This window comes from Salmo salar, chromosome ssa14 (assembly GCF_905237065.1).
Source record: "Salmo salar chromosome ssa14, Ssal_v3.1, whole genome shotgun sequence".
NCBI classification, from domain to species: Eukaryota; Metazoa; Chordata; class Actinopteri; order Salmoniformes; family Salmonidae; genus Salmo; species Salmo salar.
The window spans coordinates 86,676,162-86,701,303 of NC_059455.1; the positions used below are offsets into that span (position 1 = coordinate 86,676,162).

Consider the following 25,142-nt stretch of genomic DNA (forward strand, 5'->3'; position numbering starts at 1 on the left):
AAGGCCGCAGGACGAGATGAATTACCAGGACGCGTACTCAGAGCATGCGACTGTACTGACATTTTCAACCTCTCACTGACGGAGTCTGTAATACCTACATGTTTCAAGCAGACCACAATAGTCCCTGTGCCCAAGAACGCCAAGGTAACCTGCCCAAATGACTACCGCCCCGTTGCACTCATGTCTGTAGCCATGAAGTGCTTTTGGAAGGCTGGTCATGGCTCACAACACCACCATCCCAGAAACCCTAGACCCAATACAATTCATATACCGCCCCAACAGATCCACAGGTGATGCAATCTCCATTGCACTCCACACTGCCCATTCCCACCTGGACAAAAGGAACACCTACGTGAGAATGCTACAACTCAGCGTTCAACACCATAGTGCCCTCAAAGCTCATCACTAAGCTAAGGACCCTGGGACTGAACACCTCCCTCTGCAACTAGATCGTGGACTTCCTGACGGGCCACCCCCCAGGTGGTAAAGGTAGGCAACAACACATCTGACACACTGATACTCAACATCGGGGCCCCTCGGGTGTGTGCTTAGTCCCCTCCTGTACTCTCTGTTTACCCACGACTGCATGGCCACACACGACTTCAACACCGCCATCGTTTGCTGACGCCATAACGGTGGTAGGCTTGATCACCGCCAACGATAAGACAGCCTACAGGGAGGAGGTCAGACACCTGGTAGTGTGGTGCCAGGACAAAGAACCTCTACCTCAACGTGAGCAAGACAAAGGAGCTGATTGTGGACTACTATAGTGGAGCGGGTCGAGAGCTTCAAGGACCTTGGTGTCCACATCACTAATAAACGATCATGGTCCAAACACACCAAGACAGTTGTGAACAGGGCACGACAACCCCTATTCCCCCTCGAGACTGAAAGATTTGGCATGGGTCCTCAGATCCTCAAATGTTCTACAGCTGCACCATCGAGAGCATCCTGACTGGTTGCATCACCGCTTGGTATGGCAACTGCTCGGCATCAGACCACAAGGCGCTGCAGAGGGTAGTACATCACTGGGACCAAGCTTCCTGCCATCCAGGACCTCTATACCAGGCGGTGTCAGAGGAAGGCCCTAAAAACGGTCAAAGACTCCAGCAACCCTAGTCTTAGAATGTTTCCTCTGCTACCGCACGGCAAGCGGTACTGGAGCGCCAAGTCTAGGTCCAAAAGGCTCCTTAACCTGTTGGGGCTAGGGGGCAGTATTTGCACGGCCAGATAAAAAAACGTACCCGATTTAAACTGGTTACTACTCTTGCCCAGAAACGAGAATATGCATATAATTAGTAGATTTGGATAGAAAACACTCTAACGTTTCTAAAACAGTTTGAATGGTGTCTGTGAGTATAACAGAACTCATGGCAGGCCAAAACCTGAGAAGATTCCATACAGGAAGTGCCCTGTCTGACAATTTGTTCTCCTTCTGTGGCATCTCTATCAAAAATACAGCATCTCTGCTGTAACGTGACATTTTCTAAGGCTTCCATTGGCTCTCAGAAGGCGCCAGAAAGTGGAATGACATCTCTGCAGTCTCTGGGCGAAAAACAGCAGGAGTTTTTGTGAGTGGTCAGGCAGGGAACAATGACACTGGAGTGCGCAACCACGAGAGGACTCCATGTTTTTCTTTCAGTCTTTGAACGAATACAACGTTGCCCGGTTGAAATATTATCGCTATTTTATGAGAAAAATCGGATACTGACCTGAACGCCCGAACAAAACGGAGGTATTTGGATATATCTATGGATTATTTCGAACCAAATCAACATTTGTTGTTGAAGTAGAAGTCCTGGGATTGCATTCTGACGAAGAACAACAAAGGTAATCCAATTTTTCTTATAGTAAATCTGAGTTTGGTGAGGGCCAAACTTGGTGGGTGTCAAATTAGCTAGAAGTGATGGCCGGCTATCTACTCAGAATATTGCAAAATGTGCTTTCGCCGAAAAGCTATTTTAAAATCTGACACCGCGATTGCATAAAGGAGTTCTGTATCTATAATTCTTAAAATAATTGTTATGTTTTTTGTGAACGTTAATCGTGAGTAATTAAGTAAATTCACCGGAAGTTTGCGGTGGGTATGCTAGTTCTGAACATCACATGCTAATGTAAAAAGTTGGTTTTTGATATAAATATAAACTTGATTGAACAAAACATGCATGTATTGTATAACATAATGTCCTAGGAGTGTCATCTGATGAAGATCAAAGGTTAGTGCTGCATTTAGCTGTGGTTTTGGTTTTTCTGACATATATGCTTGCTTTGAAAATGGCTGTGTGATTATTTTTGGCAGGGTACTCTCCTGACATAATCTAATGTTTTGCTTTCGCTGTAAAGCCTTTTTGAAATCGGACAGTGTGGTTAGATTAACGAGAGTCTTGTCTTTAAAATGGTGCAAAATAGTCATATGTTTGAGAAATTGAAGTTATAGCATTTATGAGGTATTTGTATTTCGCGCCACGCGATTCCACTGGCTGATGACTAGGTGGGACGCTTGGTTAACCTCCTTCTTCACATGTTTCTTAAATGTCAAGTTGGAGTCCAAACGACACCAAGATACATGAAGTTAGACACAACTTTCAGATTCTCCAAATTAACTTCTTTGGGATAGGGGGCGGTATTTTGTCGTCCGGATGAAAAGCATGCCCAAAGTAATCCGCCTATTACTCAGGCCCAGAAGCTAGGATATTAATATAATTGGTAGATTTGGATAGAAAACTCTCTAAAATGTCTGTGAGTACAACAGAACTGAAATGGCAGGCGAAACTCCGAGGACAAACCATCAAAAAAAAATAAGAATTCAGCATACCACTGATTTCGATGCCTGGCACTTTTATAATAGGGCGAAATCGTCCCCGATTGCAGTTCCTAGGGCTTCCACTAGATGTCAACAGTCTTTAGAAAGAGTTTCAGGCTGGTTTTTGGAAAAATGAGGGAGAAGTTGTAGTTTTTCTAAGTGGCTCCCATTTTGTCTGTAGTGTTTCCAAGCGCATGGCCGAGAGAGCGCGTTCTTTTTGTTTATCTCCGGTAAAGACAATAACGATTCTCCGTCTTAAATTGTATTGTTTATTTGCGTATTAGGGTACCTAAGGATTGATTATAAACGTTGATTGACTTGTTTGGATAAGTTTATTGGTAACGTTTGGGATTCATTTTGTATGCATTTCGAAGGAGGGAAACCGAGTGGATTATTGACTGAAGCGCGCCAGCTAAACTGAGTTTTTATGGATATAAAGGACTTAATTGAACAAAAGGACTATTTGTAATGTAACTGGGACCTTTTGGAGTGCCAACAGAAGAAGATCTTCAAAGGTAAGGCATATATTATGTCACTATTTCTGACTTTCGTGACACAACTCCCTGGTTGAAAATGATTTGTTATGCATTTGTGTGCTGGGCGCTCTCCTCAGATAATCGCATGGTTTGCTTTCGCTGTAAAGCCTTTTTGAAATCTGACACCTTGGCTGGATTAACAACAAGTTAAGATTTATTTTAATGTATTGCACTTGAAAGTTTAATATTTATAGTAATTTAATTTGAATTTGGCGCTCTGCCATTTCACCGGATGTTGGCCAGGTGGGACGCTACTGTCCCAAGTATCCATAATTAACAGGAACAGCTCGTTGGGAAGTAGTCCGGGTAGCCATTTGATTAACTGTTTAGCAGTCTAATGGCTTGGAGGTAGAAGCTTTTAACACGGTTAAGTTTGGATTATCCAACTTTAGGTTTCTAAGACCTTTCCTTCCTCGGGGGCCGCCAAACTATGTATGCTATGATCTTCTCACATCTGAGATATTGCCTCACATGCTGGTCCCAAGCAGGAGCTACTATTCTGAAACCAATTGCATCACTCTACAAAAAAACCTTTTTGATAACTAAATGTCGTGTCTTTGGGTACCATTAAACTGAAGACATGTTTATCAATTAACTCCCTGTAATTATTATCACGCGATTAAACTGATTAATCATTTAATTGTAATTAACTAGGAGATCTGGGCACCAAGGAGAATATTCAGATTACAAAGTTATAATTTTCCTAACATAACTTTCCTATACTATAATATAGGCCGATTATCTTCTGGTTTAAATGGTGTATTTTACCTCGAGTCCAGTCTCATTCCAAACGTCGTAAATTGTTTTATCTGCACGAACCCAGTCTTTACTAAAATCATCCATACATCAATTGTCTTAAAATCATTTATTTACTACACTAAGTAATTAACAGAAAACATACAAACAGTAATTATCGTCACAAAGGATTGGTATAGTAATGTGCGCTAATGGCTAACAGGCATGGCTGGTCTGTTAGACAATGGGTCATAAACGGTCAGCTGAGAATGCACATCTACAGAGTTCATTAATATTAACAATTGACAATTGAAGGCTCACTCATTCGGGAACAATTGCAATCAATATATATTTACGCTCAGTGTGTCGTTCTGATTCTTGTTGGAGAGTTCGGTTCTGTTGGGGAGTTTTGTCCGCGTTCTCTCTCTCTCTCGGTTAGAATGGATCTTTCAGAGCGACATTCATTAATGTCGTCATAGAATGGATGTTTCGTTGGTCTTCGCGTTCGATGATATAATTTACTTAGCTGCAGACTAATAATTAATATCAAAGACTTGTTCTTATTCTGTCGGTATCAATAGTCTAAAAGTTAACCACGTGGTATGGTTCACTTTCAGTAGAGGAATTGGATGGTAAAACCTATTGGCCATGGAGTGGAGGCCTGGTCTAAAGAAATGTAAATCAGGGTGTGTTTTATAGTGCCCATAGAACAGGCTTGTCAAATGACGCCTGGTCCTGTCTGTGTCCCTGGGGGCGGGCCGATGACTGAGTTAAACTTGGTACAGAAATACAATTCTATCACATTACATCAGTACATAGCATCTCAATGTATTACAAAAGCTTTATCCTTATTAATACATTCTATACAACCATTATGATGCAAGTCTCAAGCTGAGGCTATTATATAAACAGTTTTATGGTAATATGGCTATATTGTCTCTTCTGAGTATCACAAAATTGTACCAAGCGGATCAGTTCGTAGCTGGATTCTTCACCAATCTTCCATACCTTCTCCAGAACACAAATGTCGCTTGGCTCCCCAATTCTGTGAGTTGGAAGAATTTCCTGTGTCTCTCTATGGGCCATGTGGCCAGAGACTCTCCTGGAATTTTAGAGTTTTTACAACCCTTTCACACAGGGCCTGGGTTGGGGGGAAGGTAGGTTGGGTGGTGGTGCAAAAGGGAGGGGGTCAACTGTCCTCCCTGTACCAAAAGAGGCCAACGTCATGACAAAACCAAACAGTTACCACCATTGTCATATCATTTCCAAACATGATTTATTTAGTCTGGATAGCTTTAAGCAGTATGCAGATGCAAGCCTTGTCTTTAAGATGCTGCATGGTCATGCCCAGCCACCCCTATGTCGGCATATCATGCTCAAGGAAAGAACCTCCAGGATAACTAAGGGTAGTATCTAGAGGGGGTTGCATTGTCCCTTTTCGACACAGTAAAATCGGCCAATTGGCCTTCTCTGTTAGAGCTACAATATACTGGAATGCAATGCCCATGGACTTGAGAGGCTGCACTGATTTATTGCATTTTTCAATTTGAATTGAAAACATGGCTAAAATCTATCCAAACATGTACACATGAGTTATCTGTGGTTCCTCATACAGTTGAAGTTGGAAGTTTACATACACCTTAGTCAAATACATTTAAACTCAGTTTTTCACAATTCCTGACATTTAATCCTAGTAGAAATTCCCTGTCTTAGGTCAGTTAGGATCACCACTTTATTTTAAGAAAGTGAAATGTCAATAATAGTAGAGAGAATGATTTATTTCAGTTTTTATTTCTTTCATCACATTCCCAGTGGGTCAGAAGTTTACATACACTCAATTAGTATTTGGTAGCATTGCCTTTAAATTGTTTAACTTGGGTCAAACGTTTCGGGAAGCCTTCCAGAAGCTTAACACAATAAATTGGGTGAATTTTGGCCCATTCCTCCTGACAGAGCTGGTGTAACGGAGTCAGGTTTGTAGGCCTCCTTGCTCGCACACACTTTTTCAGTTCTGCCCACAAATGTTCTATAGGATTTTAGTCAGGGCTTTGTGATGGCCCCTCCAATACCTTGACTTTGTTGTCCTTAAGCCATTTTGCCACAACTTTGCAAGTATGCTTGGGGTCATTGTCCATTTGGAAGACCCATTTGCAACCAAGCTTTAACTTCCTGACTGATGTTGCTTCAATATATCCACATCATTTTCCTGCCTCATGGTGCCATCTATTTTGTGAAGTGCACCAGTCCCTCCTGCAGCAAAGCACCCCCACAACATGATGCTGCCAAACCCGTGCTTCACGGTTGGGTTGGTGTTCTTCGGCTTGCAAGCCTCCCCCTTTTTCCTCCTAACATAACGATAGTCATTATGGCCAAACAGTTCTATTTTTGTTTCATCAGACGAGGACATTTCTCCAAAAAGTACGATCTTTGTCCCCATGTGCATTTGCAAATTGTTGTCTGGCTCTTTTATGGCGATTTTATAGCAGTGGCTTCTTTCTTGCTGAGAGACCTTTCAGGTTATGTCGATATAGGACTTGTTTTAATGTGGATATAGATTATTTTGTACCTGTTTCCTCCAGCATCTTCACAAGGTCCTTTGCTGTTGTTCTGGGATTGATTTGCACTTTTCGCACCAAAGTACGTTCATCTCTAGGAGACAGAACGCATCTCCTTCCTGAGCGGTATGACGGCTGCGTGGTCCCATGGTGTTTATACTTGCATACTATTGTTTGTACAGATGAACGTGGTACCTTCAGGCGTTTGGAAATTGCTCCCAAGGATGAATCAGACTTGTGGAGGTCTCCTATTTTTTTTTCTGAGGTCTTGGCTGATTTCTTTAGATTTTTCCATGATGTCAAGCAAAGAGGCACTGAGTTTTAAGGTAGGCCTTGAAATACATTCACAACTTCAATTGACTCAAAGGATGTCAATTAGCATATCAGAAGCTTCTAAAGCCATGACATCATTTTCTGGAATTCTCCAAGCTGTTTAAAGGCACAGTCAACTTAGTGTATGTACACTTCTGACCTACTGGAATTGTGATACAGTGAATTATAAGTGAAATAATCGGTCTGTAAACAATTGTTGGAAAAATGACTTGTGTCATGCACAAAGTAGATGTCCTAACCGACTTGCCAAAACTATAGTTTGTTAACAAGAAATTTGTGGAGTGGTTGAAAACGAGTTTTAATGACTCCAACCTAAGTGTATGTAAACTTCCGACTTCAACTGTATGTAAGATGACAGTTGATGATAGTGTTGTTGTTGTCGTTGTCGTTAGAATGATGTATTATTGCATATAATGTATTTGTATGTGTATTGTGACTGTGTAATTGTCCTTAGCTGTCCTGGGACTACGGCTGCAAATTAGCTTTTGGCTAACTCCGTCATATTTACACGGATGTTGCGCTATTGTAATATTGCTGTTGATTAATGTGCATTGTCCCCTATAAATAAATAAATACACTTGTGTTGACCTGCTTTTTTAAGCTGCTGCTACTCGCTGTTTATTATTTATGCATAGTCACCACTACTTACATGTACATATTACCTCGACTAACCTGTAACCCCGCACATTGACTCGGTACCGGTACCCCGTGTAAATAGCCTCGTTATTGTTATTTTATTGTGTTACATTTTTCTTACTTTAGTTGAATTATTTTCTTAACTATTTTTATACTTAAAAAAACAGCATTGTTGATTATGGGCTTGTAAGTAAGCATTTCACTGTAAGGTCTACACCTGTTGTATTCGGCGCATGTGACAAATAAAATGTGATTTGATTCCTGTTTCAGCATGAAAATGCCCCTGTGCACAAAGCGAGGTCCATACAGAAATGGTTTGTCGAGATCGGTGTGGAAGAACTTGACTGGCCTGCACAGAGCCCTGACCTCAACCCCATCAAACACCTTTGGGATGAATTTGAAGGCCAACAGCGATCCAGGCCTAATCACCCAACATCAGTGCTTGACTTCACTAATGCTCTTGTGGCTGAATGGATGCAAGTCCCTGCAGCACTTTCCTCCTTCAGGCTGTCACAGTTTTTCCACATGGCATCTTGTAGTCTGGTTCTAGATATGCCATTAGGACATTGAAGCTGATATCCTCTACCATTGACAATGGCTGCATATCAATCATTTCTGTAATCAGCGCTGTGATTTTCACTCCGTCCCTTATCGCACTGCTGCCAGCAGCAGGTTGGGTCTCACCGGGCTTTCCTTTCAGCATTGCACCTGTATATACCACTATATCTCAATTCCACCTCGCAAAGTTTGCATTTCAACATCTTCTCATTTAATTTCTCAAAGTATTGCCATGTAGGACTTCGACACTGTCGCTACCCTGTCTCACCATTTGATGTGCAGAGTGGCAAACCATTTGAAAGATGCATAGCCATCTCCTTACAGCATTGTTGCGTTTTAGGTATTTGTTGAATTTTTATTTTTGCCTTTATGATCATGATTGTAACCTGTTAATGGTAGATTTGTGATTACTGCACTGTGATTTTAATTGGTCAGGTTTTTTTTCTAAACGTTAACAATCCCAAATTCGTTTAAACGTCACAGCGCTAGTGTGGGTGGAGGATTGGTGAGAGAAAAGAAGGAGCCAGAAGAGAGGGAGATAAATAATACTTATTGTTTAAGTAGTGTGTGTGTGTGTGTGTGTGTGTGTGTGTGTGTGTGTGTGTGTAACCTGTGTAGCAATGTTTGTGTCCAGGTTTATGACGGACGCGGCACGTCGGGAGCAGGAGACCCTGAAGAAGAAGGCCACACCCAAACTTTCCCTGTCAATCACAGGTGGCGTGTCTCGGAACAGCGTGGCCACACCTCCACGGCACAGCAACGGCAACCTGACTCCCCCCGTGACTCCTCCCATCACACCCTCCTCCTCCTTCCGTAGCAGCACGCCCACAGGTAAGCGAAAGTGGAGACATCGGATGTGTTGCCTTTTGCCTCTTGTGGTCCGATGCGTGGCTCACTGGGTAGAATGTGGCGATTGCAACTGCAGGATTGTGGTTTTGCTTACCGCTGGGTTCCACGCTACTGTAAGTCACTTTGGATAAAAGCATCTGCTAAATGGCATTGCCTCTAGTGTTCTAGACTGAAGGTCAATGGAACCAAGGTTACTCACGTAACCAGGGTTCAATGAACTAGGGACTATGCTAGTCACTCAATGGGTATCCTTTCGCCTGGCGGCAGGATGAGCCGAGATATTCATATCAGAGTAATTCCGTGGCCCCACCCCCTATAAACACCCAGCGTAGCATCACGTCCTCTTTTCTTCCCTCGGCTCCGCAGGTGAGTGAGTTGTGGATGTAGCTGTCGTTGAGTGTGTCCAGTTTACTCCATTTTGGGTGAAGATTGCTCCTCCCAGGAGTGCTCTGCAGTGTTTTGTCATCTTCATTTTTTTCTTACAGTTTGACACCTTGCTACGAAGTAGGGTGAACGGGTCGGGCCAACCTGTTCACGGCGCGAGGCTTAGTTGTCTTGTCCGCCAGTTAGCCTCCCGGCTAATTGCGTTATCCGTTGCTTGTTAGCTTCAGCTGGATGCTAGCCTCTTTTCTCTGGAGTTTGAGATTGGGTACCGCGCCTACCCAGGCTAGGGGAGACTCTCTAGCTAAACACTCTAGCTAAACACCGAGTCGCACCTTGACGTCCAAACTTCGCGTACTATCTTACTGGCTCGAGCTGCAGCTGTTGCCAGAGTGAGATTCAGAGGACGTGCGCCTCACTAATCTCGCCAGAGTTAGCCAGTCTGTTCTCATGACCTCTCCTCACACCTAGTCTGTCACTGTCAGTTGAGTTGGGCTCCTCACGTCCATACCTTTTGGGGATTGTGAGTGGAATTTCTCCAATATATCTGTAGAATGTGGTGTTATACAGATTATCTCGTCTATAAGACATATCTGTATTTCTGCTTCTGTCTAGACGGGGAGAATATCATCCATGCCATACTACTGCAATAAATGCAATGCTGGCTTGGCTTCAACTGATGTCCATTCCACCTGTATTATGTGCCAGGGCTTAGAGCCTTCCATTCAGTCTGTGGATTCCCCCTACTCTGGATGAGGAGGCGGCCCAGTCAGCCTCTCTGTCTTCGCAGCTCTGCTCTCTCAGCCTGACAGGCTCCGTTGAAGACTTAAGACAGGATCCTGACGCTATCCCCGTCTTTGCTGGTAATGACCTAGACGAAGAGACCTCTGAGGCTGGTTCTGGATCAGCGAACCATGGCTCAGAGAGGGCTGAGAGTGAAGCCCCTGTTCATCAGCTGATATGCAGGAGTTCCTCTAAAGAGTTCTGAAAGCTCTGGATATTAATCCAGATCCTAACAGCAACCTGGCCAGAGTGTACATTCCTCAGTGCTCCAAGTTCTCCAATGAACTGTGTCAATCTTGGGCTAAGGTGAACTCAAGGTCCCATGTCCCAAGCCAGTGAAAGCCTTCATGGACCATCATGGCTTCTCCTGAGGAGTTGGGACTGGGCCAGTACCCAGTCATGGACCCCATTATTGCGGCCATGGTCCTCCCAGACGAGATCATTGGTAGGTCTCCCCGCTGTCCACCGGGACCTCATCTGGCATACCTGCACGGTCTGATAGCTCGCCTGTCCACTGACGGTGACCCTGAGCTGATGGCTGAAATGTGTCCAGACTCCGGTGTCCAGACTCCTCTCCCTCTTAAACGCTGAGATGTCACGTGCTAATGGCAAAGCCCTGTCTATGATCATCTCGTCATGCGGACCGCTTGGGCTGTCATCGACAAAGATGTTGGCCTCCGTGAAGAAACCCTTTATGGAGCTCCTCATCTCCCTGGTCCAAGTTTTTGGTCCTGGAGGGGACACCATTTTAGACCAAACAACAAAGCTGCAGAAGGACATAGAGACCCTGCAGTCTTTCATGGGTCCCCCTTAAGCGAAATGGAACATTCCTATTGTGAGTGTTCTAGTGTGTTCAGTAGAGACCCAGTGTTCTTGCAGTGGTCCCAGTCTACACAGGTAATTACACACCAGCTGTCACACTGTTCACACGGGTGTGTGTGTTTCAGAGCCCTTTAGCAGATGGTCCAATTCCTGCCCAAATATTTGCGTTAACACACAACCACGCGTACACCCTTGTTGAAATCCTTTTAACGTGCCAGGGTGCCATCCATTTCCTCCTGCTGAGGTGCAGCATTTCCTGTGTGTGTGTGTGTGTGTGTGTGTGTGTGTGTGTGTGTGTGTGTGTGTGTGTGTGTGTGTGTGTGTGTGTGTGTGTGTGTGTGTGCGTGCGCACATTGGGGTTGGGGATTGTGAGAGTCGGTGTGTGTGTGAATGGAAAAAGTGGTGCACTTACTAAATCAGAGCAATGAGGATACCTCCCATTTAATGATCTGTTTCAGGGAGCCAAACCTCTCCCCCCTGGGTACTCTTGACACACACACACACACACACACACACACACACACACACACACACACACACACACACACACACACACACACTAAACCATCCTCTGTTCTATGCTCCATGCCCCTCTACTTGAGACAGTATAGTCATATCCCCATGACACACAAACTGATGTGTGTGTGTGTGTGTGTGTTCCCCCTCCAGGCAGTGAGTATGATGATGAGGAGGTGGACTATGAGGAGTCAGACAGTGATGAGTCCTGGACCACAGAGAGTGCCATCAGCTCAGAGTCTATCCTCAGCTCCATGTGTATGAATGGAGGAGAGGAGAAACCCTTCGCCTGCCCTGTGCCTGGCTGCAAGAAGAGATACAAGGTGCAGTACACACACAACCCCAGTTTATAGAACAGTCCCTAGCTCTGTTATTCTGCTACACGCTAGTCCTCTATATATCAGTTCAGTGTAGCCTATGATCTGTGTCGTGGAGGTTTTCACTTCAGGATGTGAGGGGGAGTTTCCTCAATGTCAACGTTTGCAATGTTGTTCCTGGATGTTGCTTTTAGGGATTTTCACTAAGATAATGTAAGGGGAATTATTATTTTTCTAGGAGTGGGGCAGTCCCACTCCTTTTGTATTTTATTCTTTATTAGGTAGGACAGTAAAGGACTGACAGGAAAGGAAGGAGGATAGGGAATGCTAGAATAGCAGTCGGTCAGATGCGAACCCACACTCGCACAGGTACCTGTATTCTGGAGGCAGCCACTAGACCACGCCAGGCCTACTAATCTGTCTCTCCCCCTCATTCAGAATGTGAACGGTATTAAATACCATGCCAAGAACGGACACCGGACCCAGATCCGTGTGCGGAAGCCCTTCAAGTGCCGCTGTGGGAAGAGCTACAAGACGTCCCAGGGCCTGAGACACCATACCATCAACTTCCACCCGCCCGTCTCCGCCGACATCATCCGCAAGATGCAGGGCTAGAGAGCCCCCCCCCCAAACATTTCCCTATTCCCCACCAGCACTCCCAACCCAACCACCCCACACTTTTTCATTGTCAATATCCACCCCACCTTGACCAACCAACCAAAACATATCCCTATCCCTTCTAGCCCAACCTTAGGGGTGACAACCCCTATCCCTTCTAGCCCAACCTTAGGGGTGACAACCCAAACCCCTATCCCTTCTAGCCCAACCTTAGGTGTGACAACCCCTATCCCTTCTAGCCCAACCTTAGGGGTGACAACCCAAACCCCTATCCCTTCTAGCCCAACCTTAGGGGTGACAACCCAAACCCCTATCCCTTCTAGTCCAACCTTAGAGGTGACAACCCAAACTCCTATCCCTTCTAGCCCAACCTTAGGGGAAACCCGCCCAACCTTAGGGGTAACAACCTAGCCCAACCGGACAACTAAACCCCTATCCCTTCTAGCCCAACCTTAGGGGTAACAACCCAAACTCCTATCCCTTCTAGCCCAACCTTAGGGGTAACAACCCAAACTCCTATCCCTTCTGGCCCAACCTTAATATGCTGACCACACCGCTCGCGTTGCAAAATAAATGTACAGATCCATGTTATTCAGTCATTGCACCCACACTGCTGGTGTCTGGTAGCCAGGCTGGACCCACACTGCTGGTGTCTGGTAGCCAGGCTGCACCCACACTGCTGGTGTCTGGTAGCCAGGCTGGACCCACACTGCTGGTGTCTGGTAGCCAGGCTGCACCCACACTGCTGGTGTCTGGTAGCCAGGCTGGACCCACACTGCTGGTGTCTGGTAGCCAGGCTGCACCCACACTGCTGGTGTCTGGTAGCCAGGCTGCACCCACACTGCTGGTGTCTGGTAGCCAGGCGCTAAAATACAACTTTGTTCTATTTGTGATGCTTAATAACGCACTGCAAGTCCCGCCTCTCCCATCTCATTGGTTTTTAGGAGCATATACCCACGTGGGTGATTGAAAGATGAACTGAGGTCCACACTCCAGTCCAGTCGGGTTTATGGTAAGGCACCTTAAAGTTGGTTGCCAAGCGCCATATAAAATCAGAAGAAGAAGCCTGAAGGAGGAGAGATTACTAGAAACAAACTCGGTTTACCCTTTTATCTGTGGATTCATTGTCAGTAGTGGACCTTGTGCATTTCAGGTAAAATAACAACCCAGTGTTTATATCCCAGGACAAATTAGTTAACAACAGTAAGCTAGCTGGCTATTGGCATAAATGTTGAATACTTTTCGACCTGTCCCCAAATGAATATAGTTGGTTCATGGTTTGTTTTGATATTTCAACCTGCGTGTCCTGGTAGCGTCTGGTTGAGGGGACAAAATCAACATGCAGCGATGACGCACGCAGACGCACATGCGGTCTGGTCAGCATGTAACCTTAAGGGTGACAACCCAAACCCCTATCCCTTCTAGCCCAACCTTAGGGGTGACAACCCCTATCCCTTCTAGCCCAACCTTAGGGGTGACAACCCCTATCCCTTCTAGCCCAACCTTAGGGGTGACAACCCCTATCCCTTCTAGCCCAACCTTAGGGGTGACAACCCCTATCCCTTCTAGCCCAACCTTAGGGGTGACAACCCCTATCCCTTCTAGCCCAACCTTAGGGGTGACAACCCAAACCCCTATCCCTTCTAGCCCAACCTTAGGGGTGACAACCCCTATCCCTTCTAGCCCAACCTTAGGGGTGACAACCCCTATCCCTTCTAGCCCAACCTTAGGGGTAACAACCCAAACCCCTATCCCTTCTAGCCCAACCTTAGGGGTGACAACCCAAACCCCTATCCCTTCTAGCCCAACCTTAGGGGTGACAACCCAAACCCCTATCCCTTCTAGCCCAACCTTAGGGGTGACAACCCAAACCCCTATCCCTTCTAGCCCAACCTTAGGGGTAACAACCCAAACCCCTATCCCTTCTAGCCCAACCTTAGGGGTAACAACCCAAACCCCTATCCCTTCTAGCCCAACCTTAGGGGTGACAACCCCTATCCCTTCTAGCCCAACCTTAGGGGTGACAACCCAAACCCCTATCCCTTCTAGCCCAACCTTAGGGGTAACAACCCAAACCCCTATCCCTTCTAGCCCAACCTTAGGGGTGACAACCCAAACCCCTATCCCTTCTAGCCCAACCTTAGGGGTGACAACCCAAACCCCTATCCCTTCTAGCCCAACCTTAGGGGTAACAACCCAAACCCCTATCCCTTCTAGCCCAACCTTAGGGGTAACAACCTAAACCCCTATCCCTTCTAGCCCAACCTTAGGGGTAACAACCCAAACCCCTATCCCTTCTAGCCCAACCTTAGGGGTGACAACCCAAACCCCTATCCCTTCTAGCCCAACCTTAGGGGTAACAACCTAAACCCCTATCCCTTCTAGCCCAACCTTAGGGGTAACAACCCAAACCCCTATCCCTTCTAGCCCAACCTTAGGGGTGACAACCCAAACCCCTATCCCTTCTAGCCCAACCTTAGGGGTGACAACCCAAACCCCTATCCCTTCTAGCCCAACCTTAGGGGTAACAACCTAAACCCCTATCCCTTCTAGCCCAACCTTAGGGGTAACAACCCAAACCCCTATCCCTTCTAGCCCAACCTTAGGGGTAACAACCTAAACCCCTATCCCTTCTAGCCCAACCTTAGGGGTAACAACCTAAACCCCTATCCCTTCTAGCCCAACCTTAGGGGTAACAACCTAAACCCCTTATCCCTTCTAGCCCAACCTTAGGGGTAACAACCAAACCCCTATCCCTTCTAGCCCAACCTTAGGGGTAACAACCTAAACCCCTATCCCTTCTAGCCCAACCTTAGGGGTAACAACCTAAACCCCTATCCCTTCTAGCCCAACCTTAGGGGTAACAACCTAAACCCCTATCCCTTCTAGCCCAACCTTAGGGGTAACAACCTAAACCCCTATCCCTTCTAGCCCAACCTTAGGGGTAACAACCTAAACCCCTATCCCTTCTAGCCCAACCTTAGGGGTAACAACCTAAACCCCTATCCCTTCTAGCCCAACCTTAGGGGTAACAACCTAAACCCCTTATCCCTTCTAGCCCAACCTTAGGGGTAACAACCTAAAACCCCTATCCCTTCTAGCCCAACCTTAGGGGTAACAACCTAAACCCCTATCCCTTCTAGCCCAACCTTAGGGGTGACAACCCAAACCCCTATCCCTTCTAGCCCAACCTTAGGGGTAACAACCCAAACCCCTATCCCTTCTAGCCCAACCTTAGGGGTAACAACCTAAACCCCTATCCCTTCTAGCCCAACCTTAGGGGTAACAACCTAAACCCCTATCCCTTCTAGCCCAACCTTAGGGGTAACAACCTAAACCCTTATCCCTTCTAGCCCAACCTTAGGGGTAACAACCTAAACCCCTATCCCTTCTAGCCCAACCTTAGGGGTAACAACCTAAACCCCTATCCCTTCTAGCCCAACCTTAGGGGTAACAACCTAAACCCCTATCCCTTCCTCCCACACACTAAAGGATCTAGTGCATGCTTTAACTTGTTTATGTCTTGTATTATGTTCTTTGTTTTTCACATGTTACTCTATCTCTTGTTATTTTAATGATATGCATCTTTATAGGCTTTTTTTGTTGTTTGTACATTTGCACATTCTTACGCTATCCCAACTATTTCCGTTACTTTTTGTATTGACATACGGTGCTAACAAAAAGAAAACAAAGAAAAAGAAAGAAAAAACAAAACAGAAGAAGAAGAGGAGTAATGTAAAAGAGAAGGAGGAAGGTGTGGATGTTGAGTTGGATTATACATTCTATATATAGATATATAAACAATAGATGTGTATATATACAAATTTAAGTATTCATCAGCATATACTAAGTAGTTCCACTTTATTTTCAAGCTTTATTTTTTTATTCTTTTTCAATATATTTTCCAGATATTATTTTCTTTTGATATTTCATCAATAAGTGTTTGTTTTTTTTCATTCCTCAACCCCGAGACAACCTGTTCTGTTGTCATAGGTCAAAGTTGAAACAGCTAGGTGACCTCAGGTCTAGATATCCCCAGCAGCAAAAACAAAGAGATTATGGCTTGAATCCTAACTTGAGATCTGCGTCCCGAAATACATTTTTCACAGTTCTGATTTGATTTTAATGCACAGATTTCATGTTAGCGTTCAGCCCATATAGAGAAACAAGGAAACTATAGCATTTCTTCATTCCCTCTGTTCTAGAACGGTTCTAGGACTTCTCCCCAATGATTTCAGAATGGATTGTGCATCCTGTATTCTAGAAGGTTATTCCAGACTGTACAGTGTGAGCAGACCAGTTGAGGCATCATCCTGTATTCCAGAAGGTTATTCCAGACTGTACAGTGTGAGCAGACTAGTTGAGGCATCATCCTGTATTCCAGAAGGTTATTCCAGACTGTACAGTGTGAGCAGACCAGTTGAGGCATCATCCTGTATTCCAGAAGGTTATTCCAGACTGTACAGTGTGAGCAGACCAGTTGAGGCATCATCCTGTATTCCAGAAGGTTATTCCAGACTGTACAGTGTGAGCAGACTAGTTGAGGCATCATCCTGTATTCCAGAAGGTTATTCCAGACTGTACAGTGTGAGCAGACTAGTTGAGGCATCATCCTGTATTCCAGAAGGTTATTCCAGACTGTACAGTGTGAGCAGACCAGTTGAGGCATCATCCTGTATTCCAGAAGGTTATTCCAGACTGTACAGTGTGAGCAGACCAGTTGAGGCATCATCCTGTATTCCAGAAGGTTATTCCAGACTGTACAGTGTGAGCAGACTAGTTGAGGCATCATCCTGTATTCCAGAAGGTTATTCCAGACTGTACAGTGTGAGCAGACTAGTTGAGGCATCATCCTGTATTCCAGAAGGTTATTCCAGACTGTACAGTGTGAGCAGACTAGTTGAGGCATCATCCTGTATTCTATTCCAGTTGCCAAGTATTGTTTCTGGTTACTTTTCCATGATCATTGCCAACAGCTCTCTACTGCCAAACATTTACATTACCATGTGCCTGAGGGGGGAGAGAGACTGTCATACGGTTTCATCAAAGAGGTGGGCAAACGTGTCAAGGGAACACGGGTCTCATTGCGCCTCCAGTGTGTATGTGTGGGAGTGTGTATGTGTGTGACTGTGTATGTGTGGGACTGTGTATGTGTGGGACTGTGTATGTGGGAGTGTGTATGTGTGGGAGTGTGTATGTGTGTGACTGTGTATGTGGGAGTGTGTATGTGTGGGACTGTGTATGTGTGTGACTGTGTATGTGTGGGACTGTGTATGTGTGGGAGTGTGTATGTGTGGGAGTGTGTATGTGTGGGAGTGTGTATGTGTGGGAGTGTGTATGTGTGGGACTGTGTATGTGTGGGACTGTGTATGTGTGGGAGTGTGTATGTGTGGGAGTGTCGATGGTATGTTTTGTTTTTGTGCATGTGTTTGTCTTAAAGGGTGTATCTCCAGAGATTACATCTACAAACTTTGATTGCCTTGCGTTGTAGACTACAGCATTCCAGTACAGTCTGTGTGAGTGTGTTGCTTCTTAGCCAAGTCTTTCTGCAGTATCTGAGCTTTTCAGCTTCTTGTGTTATTATTCAGCCTTCTCTGTTACAGTCCTCCATAGTGTTATAATATACGGCTGTCTCAAATGACACCCTATTTTTGTATACGGGGAATAGTGACATTTTAGATGAAATCTGTGTTCTAAATGACACCCTATTCCATAAAGTGCACTACCTATGGGCCCTGGTCAACAGTGGTGCACTGTATAGGGAATGCCATTTGGGATGCAGATAGTGTCATAGCCTCCTGTTTTACAGAAGCAGTCTGATGTACTGTCAAATTGTGTCAAGGTAAGCATGTTCTGGCCTATTTGTGATACCTTGCCTTCAGAGTACAGCAGAGTGGTGTAGTGTCAAAAAGTGGTGCCCGTTGGCAAAATGTACCCCTTTCCAGGCCCGAAAACATTTCTAACCTGTTCTGTGATAATGGTCTGAGTCTGAAGGTACCCCAACACATACGCTTGACTGTTGCCATAACAACCCTTGACATGGGTGTGGCAAAGTGCACCTGTATTCACAAGGCGTCTCAGAGTAAGTGCCTCGCGAAAAACAGAAGCCTTTGAAACCATAATGAATACGAGCGGGGACCTGATCCTAGAACACCACTCCTACTGAGACGCTATGTGAAAGAGGAAGGTAGCATTGTTGTGGTAGTATTTTCGTTTGTGGCTGTACAGAACGCGTTCCGGATTGCCTGTGCCGGGTTTTCCGTACCTGGAAGCCTTGGCTCCAGCGCATTTTGCCGAGGGATCAGAGAGGGAGTTCGACAGAGACCAGAGTTCGCCAGGTTGGGATCTGTCAAACACTTATAAACCTGTCCTCTCCCCGCAGAGATGCAGGTCACTATGGTTACAGTTTAAATACACAGTTTAACAGGGAGCCTGACAGTATTACACAGCGGGGATGTGAGGAGTACAGTACAAGCGTGTGTGAGGGGGACTATTCAGATATACTGTGTACAGTGAATGTATTGTAATGTGTGTCAAGTGTGTTTAAATTATATTTTCATATGTTAAGTGGAGAACAATGTTTCCTATTTGTACGGAGGCAACAGAGGGTGTGAGGAGGGAGACCTGTGTACTTTATCAAACTGTTTTTACATAAGCTGCTGCTTCATAAATGTGAACACTATTACATGAAAAAATAAAGACAACATTAGCCAGAACTGTCTGAATGGGGTTGGGGGGGGTTTGACCCAGAAGATGGAAAGACAATTGTATCCATTTGACAAGCGTACTTTATTTGTAATGCTCACATACAAACCTACACACACACTTTCAAAGGGCCGACACACATGACAGACACACGTGTGCAACTTTTGAAGCCAAAAGTACAGCACTGTGGTCACATTGAAAGAACAGTAAAATCTCAGACTGACAGGAATCAGAGACGCGCGCACAAGAATTTACTTTGACCCAAACAAAGGAGGTAAAGATGACAATCGTTAGAATCTTAACACGGTGAAAGAGTACAGTAGTTTTCTATAGCGTTCGTGTTACCTTCCGTCCAATCAACTGAAGTGGAATGTCCAGGAGAATATTAGCCTATCCAGTGAATGGAGACCAGGAAGTAAAACAATCTGTCATTACTAAAACATGTGGGATTACATTGTCACAACAGCAATTGAAACATTTCTCCATAATAGTTCTACTTCTCATATATATATTTTTATTTCAACAATAAGGCCCGAGGGGGTGTGGTATATGGCCAATATACCACGGCTAAGGGCCGTTCTTTATGCACGATGGATACAGCCCTTAGCCGTGGTATATTGGCCATACATCACAATCCCCTGAGGTGCCTTATTGCTATTATAAACTGGTTACCAAAGAAATTAGAGCAGTAAAAATAGTTGTTTTGCCATACCAGTGGTATACGGTCTAATATAGCACAGCTATCAGCATTCAGGGCTTGAACCACCCAGTTATACACACACACACTATACATTCAGAATAAAAGTATTTTCAGTGCAGTCAAACAATAGTGCTAATTATTTTTTAACCGTCTGACATCTTTTGCTGACAAGAGTTTGAATCATACTGGAGGTGCTTCAAGACCACATATCTCCTCCCAAGATCCTAACCCCTTCCTCCCATCCCTGGATGTCACCTGTTTCTACATGTGGCCACAGAGTGACTGGGAACAGAACAGAACATGAAGTCTTGTAAAGTAGCTACTATTGACTGGCTGATTAACGCAGATGAATCCTACAGATACTAAACACATGCAGTGATGATATCATCAACATGGGACAAAACCAAAGAGCTCCGAAACCTCACGCAAAAATGTTGTTGTTGTTGTAATTTCCCTAAACTGACAAACTCCCCCCTTTACAAAGTCATACACACACTCCTTGATGTTTTTGAAAGGTAGCATGTTCTCGTGGAAGTGTGTGAGGCCAGGGCTGGAGTTAATTCCATTTCCAACATTAAAAGTGAAATTTACCGCCAATGACTTTTCTCATCTTGATTTGGAATCTCCCTTCTTGGTCCGAGTTAAATTTGAATGAAATCATCCCGACCCCCATTTGAGTAAATGTTCCTTTATTCTTCTTTACATCCCTTAATTCAAACCTTCCCTTTCACACACACACTGCCCTGCTACTCCATGTTGGCGAAGTTTAGCACATGGCCGTCAAAGTGTGTGAGCACGTGCTTCTGGAAGAGCTGCTGATGGCAGTCCAGGGGGAACTGCTCAGAGCACACAGGACACACCTTCCAGTGGCTCTCCACGTGCTGCTCAAAGCTACGCTGCTCAAAGTGGGGCGGGAAAATCACCTCGCACAACGGACAGCGCTTGTGAACCTCACCACTGAGTGGAGGGAGAAAGACCATAGAAACGAGGAGAGAGAGAAGGAGCAGATGGGAGAGAGAAGGAGCAGATGGGAGAGAGAGAAGGAGCAGATGGGAGAGAGAGAAGGAGCAGATGGGAGAGAGAAGGATCAGATGGGAGAGAGAAGGATCAGATGGGAGAGAGAGAAGGATCAGATGGGAGAGAGAAGGATCAGATGGGAGAGAGAAGGATCAGATGGGAGAGAGAGAAGGATCAGATGGGAGAGAGAAGGAGCAGATGGGAGAGAGAAGGATCAGATGGGAGAGAGAAGGATCAGATGGGAGAGAGAGAAGGAGCAGATGGGAGAGAGAGAAGGAGCAGATGGGAGAGAGAGAAGGAGCAGATGGGAGAGAGAAGGAGCAGATGGGAGAGAGAAGGAGCAGATGGGAGAGATAAGGATCAGATGGGAGAGAGAAGGAGCAGATGGGAGAGAGAAGGATCAGATGGGAGAGAGAGAAGGATCAGATGGGAGAGAGAGAAGGAGCAGATGGGAGAGAGAAGGATCAGATGGGAGAGAGAGAAGGAGCAGATGGGAGAGAGAGAAGGAGCAGATGGGAGAGAGAAGGATCAGATGGGAGAGAGAGAAGGAGCAGATGGGAGAGAGAAGGATCAGATGGGAGAGAGAGAAGGATCAGATGGGAGAGAGAGAAGGAGCAGATGGGAGAGAGAGAAGGAGCAGATGGGAGAGAGAAGGAGCAGATGGGAGAGAGAGAAGGATCAGATGGGAGAGAGAGAAGGAGCAGATGGGAGAGAGAGAAGGATCAGATGGGAGAGAGAGAAGGAGCAGATGGGAGAGAGAAGGATCAGATGGGAGAGAGAGAAGGAGCAGATGGGAGAGAGAGAAGGAGCAGATGGGAGAGAGAGAAGGAGCAGATGGGAGAGAGAGAAGGAGCAGATGGGAGAGAGAAGGATCAGATGGGAGAGAGAGAAGGAGCAGATGGGAGAGAGAAGGATCAGATGGGAGAGAGAAGGAGCAGAGGGGGGAGAGAGAGCAGGGGGGAGAAAGAGAGCAGGGGGGAGAGAGAGAGTGTTGGGTTAGCTGGGATAGTATTTTGTGTATTGTCTGTGTGGGTCATATGTGTGTGTTACCTGGGGTCGAAACAGAAGCTGCTCCTGTTAGCGGTAAGTCTGCTGCTGGCCTGATGATTGCAGGCAGGCTGCTCCCCATCACCGACCTACAGTATAGAGACACACACACACCTCACTGACAGCTCTCTCCTCAGTTTAATAGTGTGTTAATAGAGCTAGAGGATGTGTGATGTCCTCCCAATAAGGGAACAGAACAAGTCACCCCTATACATTGATCTAACTCAGTTTTGCGTTTCCCTCCCTAATGTTTGAGGTGAGGATGTGTGTGTGTGTGTGTGTACTCACGTTGCGTGGCTCCTCGGGGGAGTGTTCCAGTCCGTCAGGGGGGCTCATGCTTCGTGAGGAAGAGGGCTGGATGCAGACCACCTCTCTCTCCCAGTCTGCACCTGGGGTCGGTGAGGGGGCCGGAGGGGCGCACGCACCAGGGGCCTCAGGAGGGGGGCGGAGCATCTGCTCCGGGGACAGGGCGCCGTCTGCCCCGTCTGGACACAGGAAACAGGAAGTGTTTAAGAGTGTGTGTGCAGAAGATGGTCTCCATCTCTCCAAGAGAGACAGACAGGGCTGAAATGGAAGAGAGAAGAGAGGGAGACCAAGAGAGACAGACAGGGCTGAAATGGAGGAGAGAGAGGAGAAGGAGACCAAGAGAGACAGACAGGGCTGAAATGGAGGAGAGAGAGGAGAAGGAGACCAAGAGAGACAGACAGGGCTGAAATGGAGGAGAGAGAGGAGAAGGAGACCAAGAGAGACAGACAGGGCTGAAATGGAGAGAGGGAGAGATGGGTAGCCTGGGAGCAATAGAAAATAATCTGGGAAATAGAAACACAGTGTAGATAATGCTAGATAGAGACAGTATTGAGAGATAGAGACCAAGAGAGACAGGCTCCCAGGCTGCGCATGTCTAAGATAGAATCAGACGGATAGTACAGAAGCTGGGACATAGAAACACAGTGTAGACAATGCTAGACAGAGATGGTACTGAGAGATTACAGCCAGAGACAGACGGATCAGACACACTACATTGCCAAAAGTATGTTGACAAGCAACATGCCATTCCAAAATCATGGGCATTAATATGGAGTTGGTCCCCCCTTTGCTGCTATAACAGCCTCCACTCTTCTGGGAAGGCTTTCCACTAGATGTTGGAACATTGCTGCGGGGACTTGCTACCATTCAGCTACAAGACCATTAGTGAGGTCGGGCACTGATGTTGGGTGATGAGGCCTGGATCGCAGTCGGCGTTCCAATTCATCCCAAAGGTGTTCGATGGGGATGAGGTCAGGGCTCTGTGCAGGCCAGTCAAGTTCTTCCACATCGATCTCGACAAATCATTTCTGTATGGACCTCGTTTTGTGCACGGGGCATTGTCATGCTGAAACAGGAAAGGGCCTTCCCCAAACTGTTGCCATAAAGTTGGAAGCACAGAATCGTCCATAATGTTGCATGCATTAAGATTTCCCTTCACTGGAACTAAAAAACAGCCCCAGACCATTATTCCTCCTCCACCAGACTTTACAGTTGGCACTATGCATTGGGGCACGTAGCGTTCTCATGGCCTCCATCAAACCCAAAGTTGTCTGTCGGACTGCCAGGTGGTGAAGTGTGATTCATCACTCCAGAGAACGCGTTTCCACTGCTCCTGAGTCCAATGGCAGTGAGCTTTACGCCGACGCTTGGCATTGTGATCTGACACGGAACCGAAACCGGCTGCGCACGTGCGCCATCGTGCATAAATGTTGTCCCCCTACACAAAACGCGATCACCACACACAGGTTAGAATATCAAAACAAACTCTGAACCAATGACATTCATTTGGGTACAGGTCGAAAAGCATTAAACATTTATGGCAATTTAGCTAGTTAGCTTGCATCTAAACTGGCATCTAAACTTTCATTTGTCCTATTTAGCTAGCTTGCTGTTGCTAGCTAATTTGTCCTATTTAGCTAGCTTGCTGTTGCTAGCTAATTTGTCCTATTTAGCTAGTTTGCTGTTGCTAGCTAATTTGTCCTATTTAGCTAGTTTGCTGTTGCTAGCTAATTTGTCCTATTTAGCTAGTTTGCTGTTGCTAGCTAATTTGTCCTATTTAGCTAGTTTGCTGTTGCTAGCTAATTTGTCCTATTTAGCTAGTTTGCTGTTGCTAGCTAATTTGTCCTATTTAGCTAGTTTGCTGTTGCGAGCTAATTTGTCCTATTTAGCTAGTTTGCTGTTGCTAGCTAATTTGTCCTATTTAGCTAGTTTGCTGTTGCTAGCTAATTTGTCCTATTTAGCTAGTTTGCTGTTGCGAGCTAATTTGTCCTATTTAGCTAGTTTGCTGTTGCTAGCTAATTTGTCCTATTTAGCTAGTTTGCTGTTGCTAGCTAATTTGTCCTATTTAGCTAGCTTGCTGTTGCTAGCTAATTTGTCCTATTTAGCTAGTTTGCTGTTGCTAGCTAATTTGTCCTATTTAGCTAGTTTGCTGTTGCTAGCTAATTTGTCCTATTTAGCTAGTTTGCTGTTGCTAGCTAATTTGTCCTATTTAGCTAGTTTGCTGTTGCTAGCTAATTTGTCCTATTTAGCTAGTTTGCTGTTGCGAGCTAATTTGTCCTATTTAGCTAGTTTGCTGTTGCTAGCTAATTTGTCCTATTTAGCTAGTTTGCTGTTGCTAGCTAATTTGTCCTATTTAGCTAGTTTGCTGTTGCTAGCTAATTTGTCCTATTTAGCTAGTTTGCTGTTGCTAGCTAATTTGTCCTATTTAGCTAGTTTGCTGTTGCTAGCTAATTTGTCCTATTTAGCTAGTTTGCTGTTGCTAGCTAATTTGTCCTATTTAGCTAGTTTGCTGTTGCTAGCTAATTTGTCCTGGGATATAAACATTAGGTTGTTATTTTACCTGAAATACACAAGGTCCTCTACTCCGACAATTAACCACACATAAAATGGTCAACCGAATCGTTTCTAGTCATCTCTCCTCCTTCCAGGATTTTTCATCTTTGAACTTATATGGTGATTGGCATGTAAACTTTCATAGTATTACCACGACAACCGGCAAAACAGTTCGTCTTTCAATCCCCCACGTGGGTATAACCAATGAGGAGATGGCACGTGGGTACCTGCTGCTATAAACCAATGAGGAGATGGGAGAGGCAGGACTTGCAGCACGATCTGCATCAGAAATAGAAAGGACTTCTAGTTTAGCCCTTGCAATGCAGACGCTCGTTGACGCGTGTGAGCAATAATTGAATAACATAGATTTCT

At 45.5% G+C, this 25,142-nt stretch overlaps 2 protein-coding genes and 2 long non-coding RNA genes across 8 annotated transcripts in view; 1 reads left to right on the top strand and 3 right to left on the bottom strand.

The window, feature by feature from the left end:
- LOC106570525 (juxtaposed with another zinc finger protein 1) overlaps positions 1–12,819 on the top strand; it is a 38,729-nt gene extending 25,910 nt beyond the window's left edge. The window contains exons 3-5 of the mRNA XM_014142941.2: positions 8,791–8,987; positions 11,661–11,830; positions 12,263–12,819. Coding sequence (XP_013998416.1) covers positions 8,791–8,987; positions 11,661–11,830; positions 12,263–12,439 — 544 coding nt within the window. The 3' untranslated portion in view covers positions 12,440–12,819. The remainder of the gene's footprint in view (positions 1–8,790; positions 8,988–11,660; positions 11,831–12,262) is intronic.
- Positions 12,581–15,891, bottom strand: LOC123726850 (uncharacterized). The gene is made up of 3 exons (XR_006758999.1): positions 15,844–15,891; positions 12,730–12,813; positions 12,581–12,651 (listed from the first exon to the last, which is right to left on the bottom strand). It is a non-coding gene; the product is annotated as an uncharacterized lncRNA (long non-coding RNA).
- Positions 14,025–15,682, bottom strand: LOC123726852 (uncharacterized). 2 transcript variants are annotated; one of them, XR_006759001.1, is made up of 3 exons: positions 15,634–15,682; positions 14,294–14,419; positions 14,025–14,095 (listed from the first exon to the last, which is right to left on the bottom strand). It is a non-coding gene; the product is annotated as an uncharacterized lncRNA (long non-coding RNA). The 2 variants fall into 2 exon arrangements; XR_006759000.1 differs by lacking the exon at positions 15,634–15,682 and adding an exon at positions 14,420–14,455 and having other exon boundaries at positions 14,294–14,377.
- Positions 15,892–19,212: 3,321 nt separating the features above from the next.
- Positions 19,213–25,142, bottom strand: part of LOC106570524 (tax1-binding protein 1 homolog A) — a 51,458-nt gene continuing 45,528 nt past the window's right edge. For all 4 annotated transcript variants that reach the window (XM_014142940.2, XM_045694914.1, XM_045694915.1 and 1 more), the window contains 3 exons: positions 22,200–22,396; positions 21,915–22,000; positions 19,213–20,804 (listed from right to left, as the gene is read on the bottom strand). In XM_014142940.2, the coding sequence (XP_013998415.2) occupies positions 20,594–20,804; positions 21,915–22,000; positions 22,200–22,396 (494 nt within the window). In that variant the 3' untranslated portion in view covers positions 19,213–20,593. The remainder of the gene's footprint in view (positions 20,805–21,914; positions 22,001–22,199; positions 22,397–25,142) is intronic.